Below are 17,500 nucleotides of genomic sequence, written 5' to 3' on the forward strand. Positions count from 1 at the left end.
CTCTCTCTCTCTCTCTCTATTTCTCTCTATCTCTCCAGCATCTCTCTCTCTCTCTCTCTCTCTCTCTCTCTTTCTCTCTCTCTCGGAGGAAGAGGAGCTTTGTGAGTACATCTCCACTGAGGCTTGCTCCTCACATCTCGGAGGTGCCTGGGGAAGGGGAATGTCGCATTCTTAAGAGGAGCAACTCAAACTGAACAAAGTCTACAGGAGTCGGGGAAGAGGAGGAAGAGGAAGAAGGAGAAGGAGACGGAAAAAAACAAACAGCAAACTAACGAGATTGGAAGCGGAGATCATGTCAAGTATATTGGGTCGGAAGGCCAATTTATAACCCATTGTTTCATGTTTTGTTGTACTGAAGTGGTATGTATGTATGTGTGTGTGTGTGTGTGTGTGTGTGTGCGTGCGTGCGTGCGTGCGTGCGTGCGTGCGTGCGTGCGTGCGTGCGTGCGTGCGTGCGTGCGTGCGTGCGTGCGTGCGTGCGGGCGGGCGGGCGGGCGGGCGGTGTGTGCGTGCGTGCGTGCGCGCGCGCGTGCGTGCGTGTTTGACGACTTAATATACAGTGCAAACATACTGTAGGCATGCACGTGTGAGTCTGCACACTCACATTCACACACACAGTCGTACAGTACGAACAGGATTTGCTACCCCCCCCCCCCACACACACACACACCCCGTGCTTGTGAAATATAATGAATAGAATAATTGCCAGGTATAACGCTGGCCATCATCGCCCAGCATTGGTCTCCATTTCTTTTTCAGTGCATGGGGCAACTCAATACGCTGCTTCATTCACTGTACTTCCAGGAAATGTATGTGGCCAACATCACCATCATCATTATCATCATCATCATCATCATCATGCAGGTATGAGTGAAAACAGGGCGAAGAAGAGAAACATGGAGAGTGAGAAGAAGAACAAATACAAAGCCTTTTCAAAACCGAAAAAAGGGACCTTTCACTAACCAAAGCAGGTGATGTATGGGAAATTAGCAAGGAGAAAATAATATTAGGATTCCCACAGCTGCAGGGAGAAAGAGAGAGAAAGAGTAGAGAGGGAGAGGGAGAAAAGAGGAGAGAGAGAGAGAAAGAGAGAGAGAGAGAGAGAGAGATAGAGAAGGAAGAGAGGGACACAGAGTGAGAGAGAGATAGACAGACAAAGAGAGGTGGGCGAGCAACAGGTACAGTACCATCCTTAGGTGCTTGACAGCCACTATTACACTGTTGGCTGACAAGGTGATGATTCACCTTGGCGCCCGGTAAAACGAATGCTAACGCTGCTATAGATGTGAAACAGCACCGCGGCCTCCCTGACAGTCAATGCTGTTGTTCAGACGAGGCAGAAGGAAAGGAAGTACATAAACTAGTGCTGGAGGGGGAAGAGTGTCAACTAATGCTTAATTGATGCTCCATCGCATAAAGGTGTCGCACGCCGAAAACAGCAGACCTACAAGCTCACAATGCAATGTGAGCTTGTCTTATGAGCGCATTCTCGGTGCGCTCATAAGACAGACAGACAGATTGAGAGACAGACAGAGCCCCCCAGCCCATCCCGAGCCACCCCCCAGACAGCTTAATCAGCGAGGGGAGCCTGAGCCCTCTCGCAGCAAGTAAGAAAAAAGACGAGAGAGAGAGTGAAAGAGAGAGATAAAGAGAGGCAGGAGCCTGGAGTGTGGGAAAGTGAAACCCAAAGATCTGAGAAAAACAAGAGGCGACGACACAGACGCCGGAACGCCAAATGCAAATGTCTTTGGTTTGTTGTTTGTTTGCCGGTGGTTTGAGAGGTTTGACGGGTGTCTCTGTCCCGTGACGGGGAGGCGACAGTCTGTCTCTTTGGTGCGCTTTCGCTGGGCGTTGTCATCGCCACGGACAGGTTCTCTTTGATAAGGTGCGCTCGTAGCAAGGAATATGATGAAAATGACTTAAAAGATGTCGCGGGACCTCGTGGCCTGCTGCCGTGCTGCTCGGGTGGAAATACCGAAGTAAAACCAAACATGACATGTATAATGACTTGTAGAGCTGAAGGGAAAGAGTACAGTACAAATGAGAACTCTTCATGCATTAGACATCTGAGGTTGATTTGGTGCTGTGTGTGGGTGTGGGTAGTGTGTGGGTGTGTGTGTGTGTGTGTGGGGGGGGGGCTGTCACATTTTACAGCTGTGTCAGTTGCCCAGAAATGTGAACATTTGACATGACGGGTCGCCGGTTGCATGTTGACGAAACTATGTCTAACCCTAACCCTTATCCTCAAGAACATTATGCCTAAACCTAAACTGTGCCTAAACTTAACCTTATCCAAACCATAACCTCACAAAACTTTGCCTGAACCTAAGCTTAACCTCAGAAAAAAACTACGCCTAAACTTAACATCACAGTAACCAAAAAACTATGTTTTTTCATGATGTGCTTTAGAGAGAGAGAAACAAAAGACAGACCCATGGTGAGATTCAAACCAGAGGCCTAGTGCAGACCAAGCACTCTTACTAGCCTAGCTGTTCTACCCACTGTTTCGGGTGTTATTGGAAGCACCAATGCGCCATTTTTGACCCCCAAATTCTCAGATATTGAAGCTCTGTCATTTTCCCTCCCCAACTCGTCACTCTAGGACAACTATGTGTGAGAATGTGTTGGTGTGTAGTATGTGGGGGGGTGCATTACGTATGCCGTTGGCATTACGTATGAAACGTGCCACGTAAACTCTCCCCTCCTATTTTACATATAGTGAATAATTCACTGAAAGCAGGTAGTCTATCCATCTTACTCATTAGAAGACACAGGGGTGCCAGTGAGTGATGCGTACCTAAGCCCTTTCTACTTGTCAAAGCAATGTGTGCATGTGTGTGTGTGTGTGTGTGCACGCACGTGCACATGTTTGCTAGCAGATTGACAGCGACCAAATTAATGGTAATTACTCACCTGATGAGGACAGCATTATTGTCAATTATCAGGTGTGTGTGTGTGTGTGTGTGCGTGTGCGTGTGCGTGTGCGTGTGTGTGTGTGTGTGTGTGTGTGTGTGTGTGTGTGTGTGTGTGTGTGTGTGTGTGTGTGTGTGTGTGTGTGTGTACTTGCTTGCCCCATGTTTACAACATCAGACAGACAGAATACGATATAAAAGTTCAAATATCTGAGCATGGACTAACTCCCAGTGCCTTCAATAACGTTACCGATTAAATGTTGATTTTTCTAGTTTCCTTTGAGGACATTCAAAGAGGCAAAGTAACGTGCTCTGAAAAGTATGAGCAATGAGTGCTGAGTGCTGACTTTCTATGTGATTACATACATAAAAGACATGGATTCAGCTAGTGTGTCGGCACTATGTCTTACAGTATGTATCTTGTGTGTACAATGAGAGTCTGTACATTTTCATCAGTGTGTGTGTGTGTGTGTGTGTGTGTGTGTGTGTGTGTGTGTGTGTGTGTGTGTGTGTGTGTGTGTGTGTGTGTGTGTGTGTGTGTGTGTGTGTGTGTGTGTGTGTGTGTTTCATCTGTGAAGTCTATCTTTCCTTGTGGAGAACAGAGAAAGTGAAAATTAGACCAGTAATGCCAACTGTGATTCACTACATCTGTGCTTCACAGCCAGCCCACCAAACCTGCCATATGTCTTTAATTATCATCAACGCTTTAAAGAACCTGTTCAGCATAACACACACGCACACACACACACACACACACACACACACACACACACACACACACACACACACACACACACACACACACACACACACACACACACACACACACACACACACACAGTTCTTGTGTGGTGCTCGGTGCATGGAAGTACTGGGGCGCCGCGTGTGCGACCGGGGTGCTTGCGGGTTCAAATCCCACATAGTGAGAAGTGCCTTCATAATGTTCCCTGTGACAGGGGTAATTGGCACTGGCGACGCGGCCAACCCTGCACCAAAGTAGACAACCCACCTCCCTTACCCTTGTGCACACATCACACAGGCCTACACACCACAGGGAGAGAGAGAGAGAGAGAGAGAGAGAGAGAGAGAGAGAGAGAGAGAGAGAGAGAGAGAGAGAGAGAGAGAGAGAGAGAGAGAGAGAGAGAGAGAGAGAGAGAGAGAGAGAGAGAGAGAGAGAATTAAGTCTTGACTTGTATTTAGGTGTGCAATAGTTAATAGATTTGATCAGTTATAAAAAAAACATAATAATAACAATAATAACAAATAATCTATTAATAATCGTCAATGTCAAAATTATGACAATAGCTGATAGTAGATTGATAGTAGAGCAGCTATTGTCACTATAAAATACAAAATAACACAAGCGGCTAATTGATTCATTGATGTATACAAATAAATACAAATATAAAACAAATGTGCTTCTAGATTATTTGAAAAATTATGCAAAAAAGTCATCGATAGAATAATCACTAAGAAGATCATCGATAGTTGCAGCCCTACTTGTATTTAACATTTAAATCCTTCCTGAAACAGGCATTCTCTCTCTCTCTCTCTCTCTCTCTCTCTCTCTCTCTCATCTCTCTCTCTCTCTCTCTCTCTCTCTCTCTCTCTCTCTCTCTCTCTCTCTCTCTCTGTCTCTGTCTCACTACCTCCCTCTCTCACTTGCCGTGAGTGACAGAGGAGCCAGTGAATATACGGTATCGTCTTTGAGGGCCGTTTGGTAAACTGATAAACCCAAAGGGGCCATAATGTAATATCAGCCTCCTACCTTCACTATGCAGAGTTGAAATAAATTCATAAAAGACGATGGCTTGTGTTGTTTACTCACCGGTCTGTCTGTCTGTCTGTCTGTCTGTCTGTCTGGGTCTTGGTGAAATATAAATGTGCCTTTAGCCTCTTATGGACCTCCTGTACCCCAGCCTCTTATGGACCTCTTGTACCCCAGCCTCTTATGGGCTGGAGTTGAATTATATTCAACCTGCCTTTAGCCTCTGATGGACCTCCTGTACCCCGGCATCAATATTGCCTATTCAACCTGCCTTTTATAACCTCTTATGGACCTCCTGTACCCCAGCATCAATATTCCCTATTCAACCTGCCTTTAACCTCTTATGGACCTCCTGTACCCCAGCATCAATATTCCCTATTCAACCTGCCAGTTCTGGCTACTGAGGTCTGCTGGACACACATTGAAGATATTAAATGAATGTTGGCGCTGTGGCGATGCAAAGTAATACGGTGTGAGAACCTGTGTTCACACACTCTGATGGTGTGTATGGCGTTGTTTGAATAATGTAATACTTCATGTTTGATAATGCATGGCTATAGATAGGTCTCCTTTGCAGCCAAGTATCGATTGTGTTAAGCACATCTGCAGGCTCATATCAATCTTTACAATGCATACTGAACCTCAGTAACTAGATACCTTGTCTGTCCTCGGCATGCCGTGTGTGATTACAAAGACCAAGCACAGCCACTGCTGCAGTTAATGTCATTTATTGATGAATTGAATCCCCAAGCCATGTGGTAGGTGTGGTTTAAGAGAGAGAGAGAGAGAGAGAGAGAGAGAGAGAGAGAGAGAGAATGTGTGTGTGTGTGTGTGTGTGTGTGTGTGTGTGTGTGTGTGTGTGTGTGTGTGTGTGTGTGTGTGTGTGTGTGTGTGTGTGTGTGTGTGCGCGTGCGTGCGTGCGTGCGTGCGTTGCGTGCGTGTGCGTGCGTGTGTGTGCGTGTGCGTGTGCGTGTGCGTGTTACTGTACATACGTGTGTGTATGTGCCCAGGTGCACGTACATACATATGCTTGTAGACACGCCACCCCACCCCACCTCCCCACCCCCGTGCATACTAATGAAGAGACTGCCACTACAGTCACCCTCTCTCTCCATCGAGCGTCTGCGTTGCGCGTGCCCTACAACAGCTCACGCAAATTCATGGGAGATTTTCGATATTAATGATTTATGCTCTATTTGCATACAAACCTAATGCAAACCCACTCCAGATAATCACATTTTGCCAGATCTGAATTGAGTTGCTTTTTCTTTTTCTTTTTTCCTTTGTGTCTGTGGTTGGCTTCACCACCCCCACCACCCTCAAATAACAGTAGACTGTGTGGCCCTTGTGATTCCCCGTGGGTGACCCCAACATGAGAAGTTTATAAGTTGGACAGACAGAGGGGGGACAGAAGATTTCATGTTTCACCATGAAATATATACTAAACAATATATATATATATATATAAAAACATCTTATCCCTGCATTTTCATGCATGTAGAGTTTCTTTAACATGGACAAAAAGTTAAACATGCTGCAGTGCTTTCAGTATGCATACGTAAGTATCATTATACATTATATCATGGGTCTTCAACAGGGGGGTCTGGAACCCTAGGGGTCCTCAGAGTTAGTAGGCACATTTTTGCATGATAGGACCCCCCATAAATGTCTAAAAACACGGCCACAGTCTTGTGTCGAAGTGTACATGAGCTACACACTCTAATTGCCCCCCCCCCCCATCCCCCCATCCCATGCACTCATAATGAACATCTGAGCAGCCCTCAGCTGGGTGAATGTAAGACAGAATTTCCCCCACGGTCCACAAAAAACATATTAATATCAGGCTTTCAAGCCTGAAAGGCTGCTACCCTATTGGTTATGTACCGATTTACTGTATTATTACAGAGCGAGTTCTTCTGTGTTTATGTGTATGTGATAGGGGGATAGCTAGATCAATAGCCAAATAAAGGACAATAAAACAAAAAAGATAGCAACCAGATAATCCAACATCCCCTCCAGGGAGCATGCGTGCACTACCTCTGGCCTTATTCTGAGCAGTCAGTCGGGGGCAGACCCAAGCTTTTTGCCAGGCAGTGAACACGGTTCAAAACATGCCCTTGTTTCTCAGAAGTGTTCTGTCCAGCTGTGAATGTATTAAGCTGTCTGGGCTTGGCTGTGTGTACACTGCCTGACCTGTTGGGTAGGGCAAGAGGGCAGTGTTATGTGACACAGAGAACATTGTAACACTAGAGGCTGAGCACTGCTGACTGGCTGCTAAGGGAGGCCCAAGGGTGCCTGTCAGGGCCTTGACAAGGACAGTAAAAAACCTGTACACAGGCTGCAGTGCAACAACATACACATAATGTCTGCGCACATGCGCAAACGCTCAGACACGCTAGGTAGAGCCACACCTCCGTAAATTGCCCCTGTGGATTGAATGAACATGCGTACACATATACTGTAGACTCATGCACAGATTCAGGCACTCATGCATTCTCACACACAACAGCTATATATTTTGTTTTTATCTACAGTACTTATCTGAGTGATTTTATATGTTTCTACGCTATCTTCAGTGCCATCCAAGAGCTTTGAATAGGCCTGTGGTTACGTGGGTGAGTATCCAGTGCCACCCAGTATGATACATAATCACTGGTTGGACCTTCCTACTACAATGAATGCCTGCCTGAGTCAGGCTAGGACAAAAACACAACACATAAGATGGGCTTTTGTTCCAGAGACAAAGCCTTATCTAAAAAGGTCAAGCGTTCTAAGTTGCAGTGGAAACTGACAACGTCATGAGGCCAGCTTTCAGATGCTTGCTGATTAGAGGGGCGAAAATAGGGCATTGTCTCACAAAAGCATGTTTCTGTTTAGCAAAAATATCATATTCATGGAGGTGAAATGCCTTTATAACGATGACATACAGTGTGTGATGAGCCACGCTCCATGACAACAGATAGAGCTTTGTTGGACGTAAAGGTCAGATAGACACAGCTGTGAAGCTTCATTATCAGTGTGTACACTTCCACTGTGTTCTTCATGTCAAGAAAAAAATCTGCTATTAAAAATATCTTAACATGAACTCTCATAATCAAATAAAAATATCTACTGTATCTTTTTTAACACCAACTCACGCACAAAAAATACTTACATTGAGAGAAGGTGAAAATAAGAAAAAGATACTGGACAATAGAACAAATCTGTGTACAGTATTAGAAAAACACAAAATGCACTGTATGTGTGTGTTAGTCCCACGTACAGAACCACTGGGGAGCGTGTTCCCTATCAGCAGCATATCAGGAATGTGCTTCTGTGTAAAATTCAGCACAGGCTGTCAAAAAAACACATTTAATCGTTTCACAGCTGAATATCATTTTGCCACCCCGTCTTTTCTACAGACATCTGTAGGAGCTTTGGAATACCTTTTCAGTTTTGATACGACATTGGGAAATAGGTTAAAAAAAAAAAAAAAAAAAAAAAAATTCTGGATGGCAGATGTTTGTGTATGTGTGTGTGTGTGTGTGTGTGTGTGTGTGTGTGTGTGTGTGTGTGTGTGTGTGTGTGTGTGTGTGTGTGCGTGTGCGTGTGTGTGTGTGTGTGTGTGTGTGTTTCATGATGCTTAACCTTATTAGCAGAGACAGACTGAATGTAAAGTTCCACCGTTATCTACTGCAGGTAAGAAGAAGTTTGAAGATGCTGTCAAACCACCCAAAAAAAAAAATCACCAGCTGATTCAACTCTTTATATGATGAAGTGAGTTAAGTTTCTCCAATTTGTCTTGAACAATTACGCTTCTACAGTACTTACTTTTGAAGTAAAAGCTCTCACTCTAACCATGTACAGTACATACTATATATATATATATATATATATATATATATATATATTATATATATATATATATATATATATATATATATATATATATATATATATATATGCAAGCTTTCATGGACAGCTTTGTGCTTAGCTCCATGAAGAAGGACATGTGTGTATATACTGTATGTTTAATCACTATAAACTGCAGAAGAACCCTGTGTAAAACAAAAATACAACCGAGGAAATTAATATAAAAATAAGTACAAAAACTACTCTCTCCTCCTTCTCAAGTCTCAAGGAGCGGCTGTAACCATAGTGGAAACATGAAAGCTGACAGTTCATTTTTCAAAGGGTCATAGATCGGCGGCTCTTATAAAGTAATGGGCTTTTGGGAGGTGGCTTTATGAGAGCTAAGATAGTTAAGAGACATGTGGAGGAGAAGGCAGGGAGAGCCGAGGTCCTGCTCCCTCTCACCCAGGGCAATTCCCTCCACACGGCCAACAGAGAGGGAGGCGCCACACTCCCCGTAATATAAACGTGTAATAAAGATTAATCTGTTGCTACACGCCAGGCCGATAGCTTCTAAACTTGCTTGAAATAAGGCTGAAATCACTTCAGAGACAATCTCTGGGCCTTCAGTGTCTGAGATTATTTTTATGAGCATCACCAAAAAGATTGTATACAGTATATGTGTTTTTGTCTGGTTTTCTTGTCTTGTATTTGTGTGTGTGTGTGTGTGTGTGTGTGTGTGTGTGTGTGTGTGTGTGTGTGTGTGTGTGTGTGTGTGTGTGTGTGTGTGTGTGTGTGTGTGTGTGTGTGTGTGTGTGTGTGTGTGTGTGTGTGTGTGTGTGTGTGTGTGTGTGTGTGTGTGTGTGTGCGTGTGCGTGTGCGTGTGCGTGTGCGTGTGCTTGTGTGTGTGGGTTCCTGTTTGGCGAATGGAGTTAGGAAAATTAAACCACTGAAACCATTGAACTCTAGCTTCCCTAATCTGGGGTTGAACATTCAGCAAACATAGCATATAATTTACAAGCTCACAATGCATCACATTGCGACACATTCTAGCTTGTAGATCAGTTATTTTTGGTGAATATTTGGTGTATAGGGAAAAAGGAGCAGACCTAGTATACAGTAGATCAACTAGTATAAGGTGTTTTGTGCACATGAATTCACATACATATTGTACCGTAAACTATCATTGGGACTAAGGCTGGGCCATATGGAGAAAATCAAATATCACAATATTTTGAAAAAATATTAAAGATATTGTGAAATGTACTTTTACAAAAATAGTTTGACAATGGCTTTTTTTAATTATAAATAATTACCTCAGTAATGCCTATAATAACTAAGAGGGGAAAGGCAATTCATTGCTAGAACAGCTACTGTAGAACAGTCGGGTAAGGAAAATTACATGACTTTACTGTAATGCAGCCTTTAAAACCTGGAAAACTTCACGATATTATGATATCCAAAATTCCAGACTACTACTCTGATACCGCAATAGAGATTTCACATTGACATACTGACCAGCCCTAGTTGGGGCCAATGTCTGCAAGGTTATCTGTAAATGCCACTTCACTGTAAAATCCTCAGTGTTAATTTAACTCAGAGAGTGTAAAAAATGTACCAAAACGGATCCACATTTGGGTCCATTTTTACACTCTGAGGTAAATGAACCTGAGGATTTTACTGTTGTACATAAGTCTGTTCTGTTATAGCGTTTAGAGTAGTGGTTCTCAAACGGTTTCATGTCAGGGAACCCCAAATAAATGTTTTTGGCCTAATGTTGTTAAAACAACACAATTTTTGTGTTGTGAGTTTGTAGATCTGCTATTTTCAAATAGCCGATGTGCTGTATAATGTATATAGGGTTAAAGTGGTTAACCCCCTGTGGGTCCCAGAACCCAACTTTGAGAACCACTGCGATAGTAGGAATAGAGCGCACACACTCACCGGGTGCATCTGGCCTCTTCATGCTGCTCATCACCGGACCACCAGCGCCCCCCAGGCCATTGAAGGCAGCCAGGTTGTCGTTGCTGTAGGCTCTGAGGACGGAGAGCATGTTCATGTTCATCTGCTGCTCCAAGTGACTGTGCTGCTCGGCCTTCAGCAGCCCCGTCGCACCTCCGGGAGACGACAGCAGGCCCAGGCCCTGCTGCCACTGCTTCTCCAGGGACAAGCCCTGGCTCTGTGTCTGGGGAGCCAGCGAGAGAGGCGCCATGGCGGAGGAAGCCGCCGACCCTACGCCGCCCCTCTGGGCAGTCGGAGGCGGAGGGCTGGAGTCCCCCTGAAGCTGCTTGGGGTGGTTCTGGTGGTGGTGGTCGGGGGAGGGACTCTCCTCGTCCTCCCTCTCTACCTCCATCCTTTCGTCGTCCTCCCTATCCTCCTCCTCCTCCTCCTCGGCCCCCAGCTCGTCCTCGTCGTCGAGATCCGAGTTGTTCCGGCGCCGCTGTCTCTTGGGGGTGGTCGAGGGGGTCTCCCCGGCTCTCCCGGCCTCATCGTCGGAGCCGCCCCGGTCGTCCTCGGCTTCTCCGCAGGAGCCCCTCTCGGAGGTCTGATCATCCCCGGCTGAGGATGTGCCTCCCAAGGTCTGGCTGGGCAGGTCCAGCCCTTGGTCCACGGCCCCGTAACCCTGGAGCGCCTGGCTGGCCCTGGGGGATCCATCGTACAGGCCCCCGTACTGCCTGTAGAAATCGCTCTGGAAGGGGTTGTGGGCGTCCAGGTGATTGTTCCAGCCTCCGTGGCTCTTTTCTCCATCTCCATCTCTGTCGATGGACAAACTCTTGATGCTGGTGGAGTGGTGTGTGGAGGCAGTGGAGGAGGCCTCTCCGTGGAGCTCCTTGTCGGAGCGCTGCTGTTGCTGCTGTTGCTGCTGTTGCTGCTGCTGCTGCTGCTGTTGCTGCTGCTGGGTCTTGCCCAAGTGGTTGGCCTGGAGGTGGAGAGCCATGAGCTCCAAGGAGGCCGTGGAGAAGGAGCAGAAAAGGCAGCCGTGCCAGGCTACGTTGTCCTGGATGGTGACTGAGGAGCCTGGGAGAGAACCGGAGCCAGACTCAGGCCGGACCGATACCGACAGGTCCAACGGCTCGTACTGGGACCCAGGCTTGCCTTTTTGCTTGGTTTCAACCCTCTCTTCTCTGTCTGCGTCGGCCCGCTTGGCCTTGGGCTCGCCGCTGTCGTAGTAGCGCTGGCTCTGGAGCTGTACCGGGCTCTGGCTGTCCTTCATGTCCTTCTTCATGGAGCTAAGCACAAAGCTGTCCATGAAAGCTTGCAGGGAGCCCTGGAAGTGGACTCCATTTCCCATCATGCTTTGGTAGGCTCTGCCCAGGTCCGAGAAGCTGGCGGGGCTCTCTGTTGCCGAGGAGATCAGCGAGGACGGCCCGTCGGCGGAGTTCTTCAAGTTCTCTGCTGAGGAGGCGGAGTCAAAGTGGCGTTCTCCACGCTCCCTCTCGCGCTCTCTATCACGGGGAGACATCATGCCAGGCGACGCCCACTGGTGTGGCAGCAACGGCCCTCCTCTGAAGTCCAGGTTGGGAGGCATGCCCTTGAAAACACTACGGAGGACGTCTGGGCGAGCGAAGATGCCGCCACTGCTGACCGTCTTCCCATGGTCCTCTTTGTGCTCAGAGGAGGGGCCGTGTCCGGAGGCGGAGCCAGCGGCGGTGCCGTTCTGGCGCTCGCGGTGGTGGCGCTCCAGGTGGTACTTCAGACTGGCAGACTGGGTGCCAGCATAGTCACAATGAGGGCATCGGTAGGGCTTCTCTCCTGAGAGAGAGAGAGAGAGAGAGAGAGAGAGAGAGAGAGAGAGAGAGAGAGAGAGAGAGAAATGATAAAGAGAGATTGGAGAGATTGAATAATTACCCTGATTATTAGACTGACTGAATATCAAAGACTATTTATTGGAACAGGGAATGTGGACCCTAGGGTCATGTACCCCCCCCCACCCCCCTCGAACAAAAGAATTGAGGTCAAATGAATAAAATGATATTCATTTCATTAACTACCATAAAATAAGTTGAGCTGTTTGGTAATTGCACTGCATTGGGATTGCATTATTTTGTCAAAACAGATACATATTAAAAACCCAATCAAAATGAGCTGTAGAGGTAGATACTGACAGAAAAAAGAAACCAATATGGTATTTTATGAAAACACAACAGGGACATTGAATACCAATTTGCATTCAGCAAACAGTCCGTTGTCTCTTTTTCTCCACTATATTTTGCAGTTTGGGATGATTGTGTGTGTGTGTGTGTGTGCGTGTGCGTGTGCGTGTGCGTGTGCGTGTGTGCGTGCGTGCGTGCGTGTGTGTGTGCGCGCGTTTGTGCGTGTGGTAGTAGTAGTGATGGTGGAGGAGGAGGAGGAGGAGGTGGGGGGTGGTGGCATGTGAATACGGGTCGATCCAGCTCGATCCAGTGCCGCCAAGTGAGCCATCATTCACATCGACACCATATAAAAAAAAAAACATTTCACCATATGGCGCTTTCAGTCCACTATAACAGATAATATTTTCAGCTGACAACAAAACTGTCTCGATCCTATCTCTGTTTGTATGAGCGAGGTGGTGCTGGGGCTGAGGGCGCGGCTAGGGCTCTGCGTGGCGGTTTATGTCTCCATGTGTGTTGGCGTGCATGCTTGCGCGCGTGTGTGGTCTGTGTGTGTGCGTGCGTGCGCGCGCGCACACGTGTGTGTGTGTGTGTGTGTGTGTGTGTGTGTGTGTGTGTGTGTGTGTGCCTGCGGTGGGCTCATCATGCCTCTGTTTTGGTCTTGTTTGTTGTCAGGCCTGTGCCTTGGCGAGGAGAGTGCGATTTCTCGGACATTCTCTATTTGCAGTTTATCTTTGGAGACATAAATCAGCCACGGCAGAAAGATCTTCCACACTGTGCTGGGAGCAGAAATATGGACGATACACTCTGTATGAAACTGAAGTCAGTAGATGATGAAAAAAAAAAGAGAAAAAAAGGAAAAGAAAAGGAAAATCAGCGAGCTACATATGTGAACCACATGCTGGTGTAAGAATGTTTGAGCGGAGTCGTATCATAAAGGACATTATGAATCACTGAACTGTACGTAGATCAAAGAGATTTACGATATTAAAAGATGGGCTCAATCTATTGTGGAACATTTACATACACTTATTTACTCTCTGAACGTTTATGAATATTCATGAGTATTCTTGATAAGGGTAAAACACCAGCGTAATTCTGCCAAAAGTGGATCTTTCCGTTGCATTTGTAATGATAAGTTACTTAGGTTGAAATAGAACGCATCCTGCTAGCAATTATAATAGGCTTGGAACGCAAGCCAGATTTGGAATCATTAAACAATGAACCGAAAGAAAGAAAAGAAAAATGCTAAACTAGATTTTTTTTATACACATATAAAAAGTTCTGGGAACGGAAAACTTGTATGAGGGATAACAGTTTAAGTGTGTTAAGAGTGAAAGAGCCAAAAACAGAGTAGAGAATTATGAGGGATGTTTGTCATGTGCTGTGTGTGAGTGTGAGTGTGAGTGTGAGTGTGTGTGTGAGTGTGTGTGTGTGTGTGTGTGTGTGTGTGTGTGTGTGTGTGTGTGTGTGTGTGTGTGTGTGTGTGTGTGTGTGTGTGTGTGTGTGTGTGTGTGTGTGTGTGTGTATGTGGCCATAAAATGTTTAGATTATACACATGGAAACCATTTTTTAAACTAAAAAAAAGAAAAAAAGAAAAAAGGGGGAAAAAATTGCATTGTTACGCAAGGCTGGTTTGAATGATTTAAGTCGGGCTGTGTAGTAAATCATGGATATAATTAGCAAATGGCATACTGCTCAAGTAATTTATCATTATTTGGAGGGCACCATTCCAGAAAAAGACTGTGCGATCTGCAGACCTACTGCAGAGTTCTCAAATAAAGGGCCACAAACACCGACTCAATACAATATTGATACCGGAGAGCAAAGAATGGAAGAAAACACAAAAGAAAAGCTAAGGTGGAAACAGTAGGGGAGGGGGGGTTGTGAGAGAGAGAGAGACAGAGAGAGAGAGAGAGAGAGAGAGAGAGAGAGAGAGAGAGAGAGAGTGAGAGAGATGAGATGAGATGAGAGAGTGAGACAGAGCAAGCATGTGAGACAGATATCCCTGACTATACATAGAAAGACAGAGTGATTTGATATCTTTTATTTTACACTAGAGTGGCTATGAAGCATAGAGTATATTTAAAATAAACCATGCGAGATGAGCTTTTAACCCAATAAGTGCTTCTCCTGTGAGCTGCCGAACAGAGGCTCACTGCTGATTTAATAAGGAAACGTCCCTGATGCAAATGATCATTCTCAATTCGTCTAACTGGACAAAATGATATTCTAGGAGCCAAATTAGACACAAATTAGACTGATCTGATTTTTTCTCTCCTCCCTCTCTTTCTCTCTCTTATAAAATAATGTTAATGTACATGGGGGTAAAATGAGGATTAATGTTACATCTTGATATCTGAAATGACGACAAAAAAAGTTTGCTTGGTGCATCCCCTTTGATGTTCTTGGGGATAACTGAAAATGCATCCATGCGCGCCCTCTGAGGGGCATCGATTTATAGCATTTTATTTTTTTCATTATGGAATCTAGATCTACAGTGTTCACCAGCAACAAGGACGAATATGAGCGCTCACATCCACTCGTGTTGGTGGGTGTTTGTCAGCTTGTGTGCAGTGCATGACGTGTGTGCGTGCGTGCGTGCGTGTGTGTGCGCGTGCGTGTGCGCGTGCGCGTGCGTGTGCGTATGCGCGTGCGTGCAAGCGTGTGCGTGTGTGTGTGTGTGTGTGTGTGTGTGTGTGTGTGTGTGTGTGTGTGTGACTGTGTCTTAGTGGGCCATTTGGAGCGGCTAAGACATCTGCTCCATCATACGTCAGGGGCCTGGTGTGACATCTGGGGAATATACTGTATCCTGCCTTGCAACATTACACACAATTTACTGCTAAAGGTCATTATGTACCCGTTAATCCACTTTTAATTGATATCAGCGCAAACAGCACAACCTCCCCGCCACATGACAGATCACCGCCCGCAACAAAAGCAGGAAATTGCAATTTGCGAATTTAAAAATAGAACGGTAAACTTTTGTATTGTTGTTGTTGTTCTTGTCAATCGCGGTGGTAGAGGTGGTGGTCCTGGGTTGCGTTTAACCACTTGAATTATTCTGAGGGGAACATTAGCCAAAAGATAGCAAATCTACATCACAGAGACAACTCAGGTCCAGTTTACTAAGACTACTAGATGTAAGTGGTTAACTTCTGCTGAAAGATAACCAACCGTCTCTGATGAAGACATTTTCTATAGCTGAGAAATAGGATGAAATCCGCCCCTGAGCTTGTTTAAGTTTGAAGGTGATTTGAAAAAATATAGCCCATAAAATGGTGACACCTTGCTGGGTGTAAATCAGCTCTCCCTGCCTTTTCCTGGGCTGGTGTCAGATTTTTTTCTTTGGTATGTTGTAGTGTTCCACTGTACGTGGACGGGAAATGATTTCATCTGGCCTCGTGTGATTTGTGACGGCACCATGGTAACGCGCGAGGATAAACAGCCCAAGACTGTACGCGGGGGCAATTAAAAAGGGCCTAATAGATATGACATACTATGTGATGAATTTCCATATGCCTGCACTGAGTGACAGCAAAACAATACTGATGGGATGGCAGAGAGATTTACCTTAGAGGTAGCAGGGTTCAAACCCAACTGACTCACTGGATGTTACTGTTATACTGTTGCTGTCGGGGCAGACTTCATTGTACAGCAGTGTCACACATGCTAAAGGAGTATTATAAATTGCTGATCTACAAGCTCACAATGCGTCGTGAATGAGCATGTGAGCTTTTAGATGAGCTAACTGTGTCTATGGGTTTTACGAATATTTAACCGAGGAAAAGTATTAACAAGAGCTTGTGACTAAATAATATAACTACATTCGATCCATTGGAACACAGGTTTTCATCTCCTGTAAAGTAACAATTTTGGACATACCAAGGTTTCTGCCTGACAGCGACAATAACTTAACCACTTAAACCTTGTATAGGCCTACTTGGTCGTACGATGAATAGATAGCAAAAGTAGCTGATCTACAGGCGACGATGTGATGCGTTGAGCGAAATGTTTTACAATTTTGAAGACTCATAACAATGAAATGGCCAAAATAGGGATGACAGGTTTTAAGTGGTTACGTAGGCTATATCCATTTTTTAATAGATATAACTAACCTTTAGACACATTCATTTGAGGGTGACATGGGGGAGTGAGAGAGTGAGAGAGAGCTAGAGAGAGAGAGAGAGAGAGAGAGAGATACAGACAGACAGAGAGAGAGAGACAGAGAGAGAGAGAGAGAGAGAGAGAGAGAGAGAGAGAGAGAGAGAGAGAGAGAGAGAGAGAGAGAGAGAGAGAGAGAGGCCAGGGGGTGGGTTGTGTGTAGTGGTAGTTGAAAGTAGACAGAAAAAAAGAGAAAAAAGGGTAAGAGCAGGGAAGGTGGTGAGGAGAGAAGGGAGAGAGGAATGGGAAGGGAGATCACAGGTCCCTCCTGATTCATTGTGATTACAAGGTTAGGTTAAGGTTAAGTGACATGGGCAAGGCCTCCCCTCCCCTCCCCTCCCCTCCCCTCGTCTCCCTCACTCCTCATTTAAAGGTGAGCGGGGGACTCTTATTGGCTACGCTGGCCTGCCTGAAGTTATGTGTGGCCATTGTCAAGAGCGAGGACCTTTTTATTTTTTTACACACAGCTGCTTACTGCTAAATAGTGCCTTGTCCAGAAGGGGACAATCTGGGCCTCTAATTGCTGTCACTGAAGCCTAGATTCATTATGTGACTTTCCCATTAAAATGTGAGCATTAATTTGTATAATGAAATATCACCCTCTGCAGTGTGTTCATTAGCTGTGGCCCCACACTGTAGCGCCCCAGCCACACAATGTTCGCTACCTAGAAAACTGTGGTTAATTTCGCTAATGGATATTTTCCCACTCACTGTTCAAGAGGAAATTAATA

General features: G+C 45.6%; 1 protein-coding gene across 1 annotated transcript in view; it reads right to left on the bottom strand.

The window, feature by feature from the left end:
- Positions 1-17,500, bottom strand: part of znf536 (zinc finger protein 536) — a gene marked incomplete at its 5' end in the record, with an annotated part of 54,882 nt that overhangs the window by 33,593 nt on the left and 3,789 nt on the right. The window contains one exon of the mRNA XM_080433033.1: positions 10,456-12,264. Within this exon, the coding sequence (XP_080289159.1) occupies positions 10,456-12,264 (1,809 nt within the window). The remainder of the gene's footprint in view (positions 1-10,455; positions 12,265-17,500) is intronic.

The sequence above is a fragment of the Gymnoscopelus braueri genome (assembly GCF_963280865.1).
Source record: "Gymnoscopelus braueri genome assembly, chromosome: 1".
NCBI lineage: Eukaryota > Metazoa > Chordata > Actinopteri > Myctophiformes > Myctophidae > Gymnoscopelus > Gymnoscopelus braueri.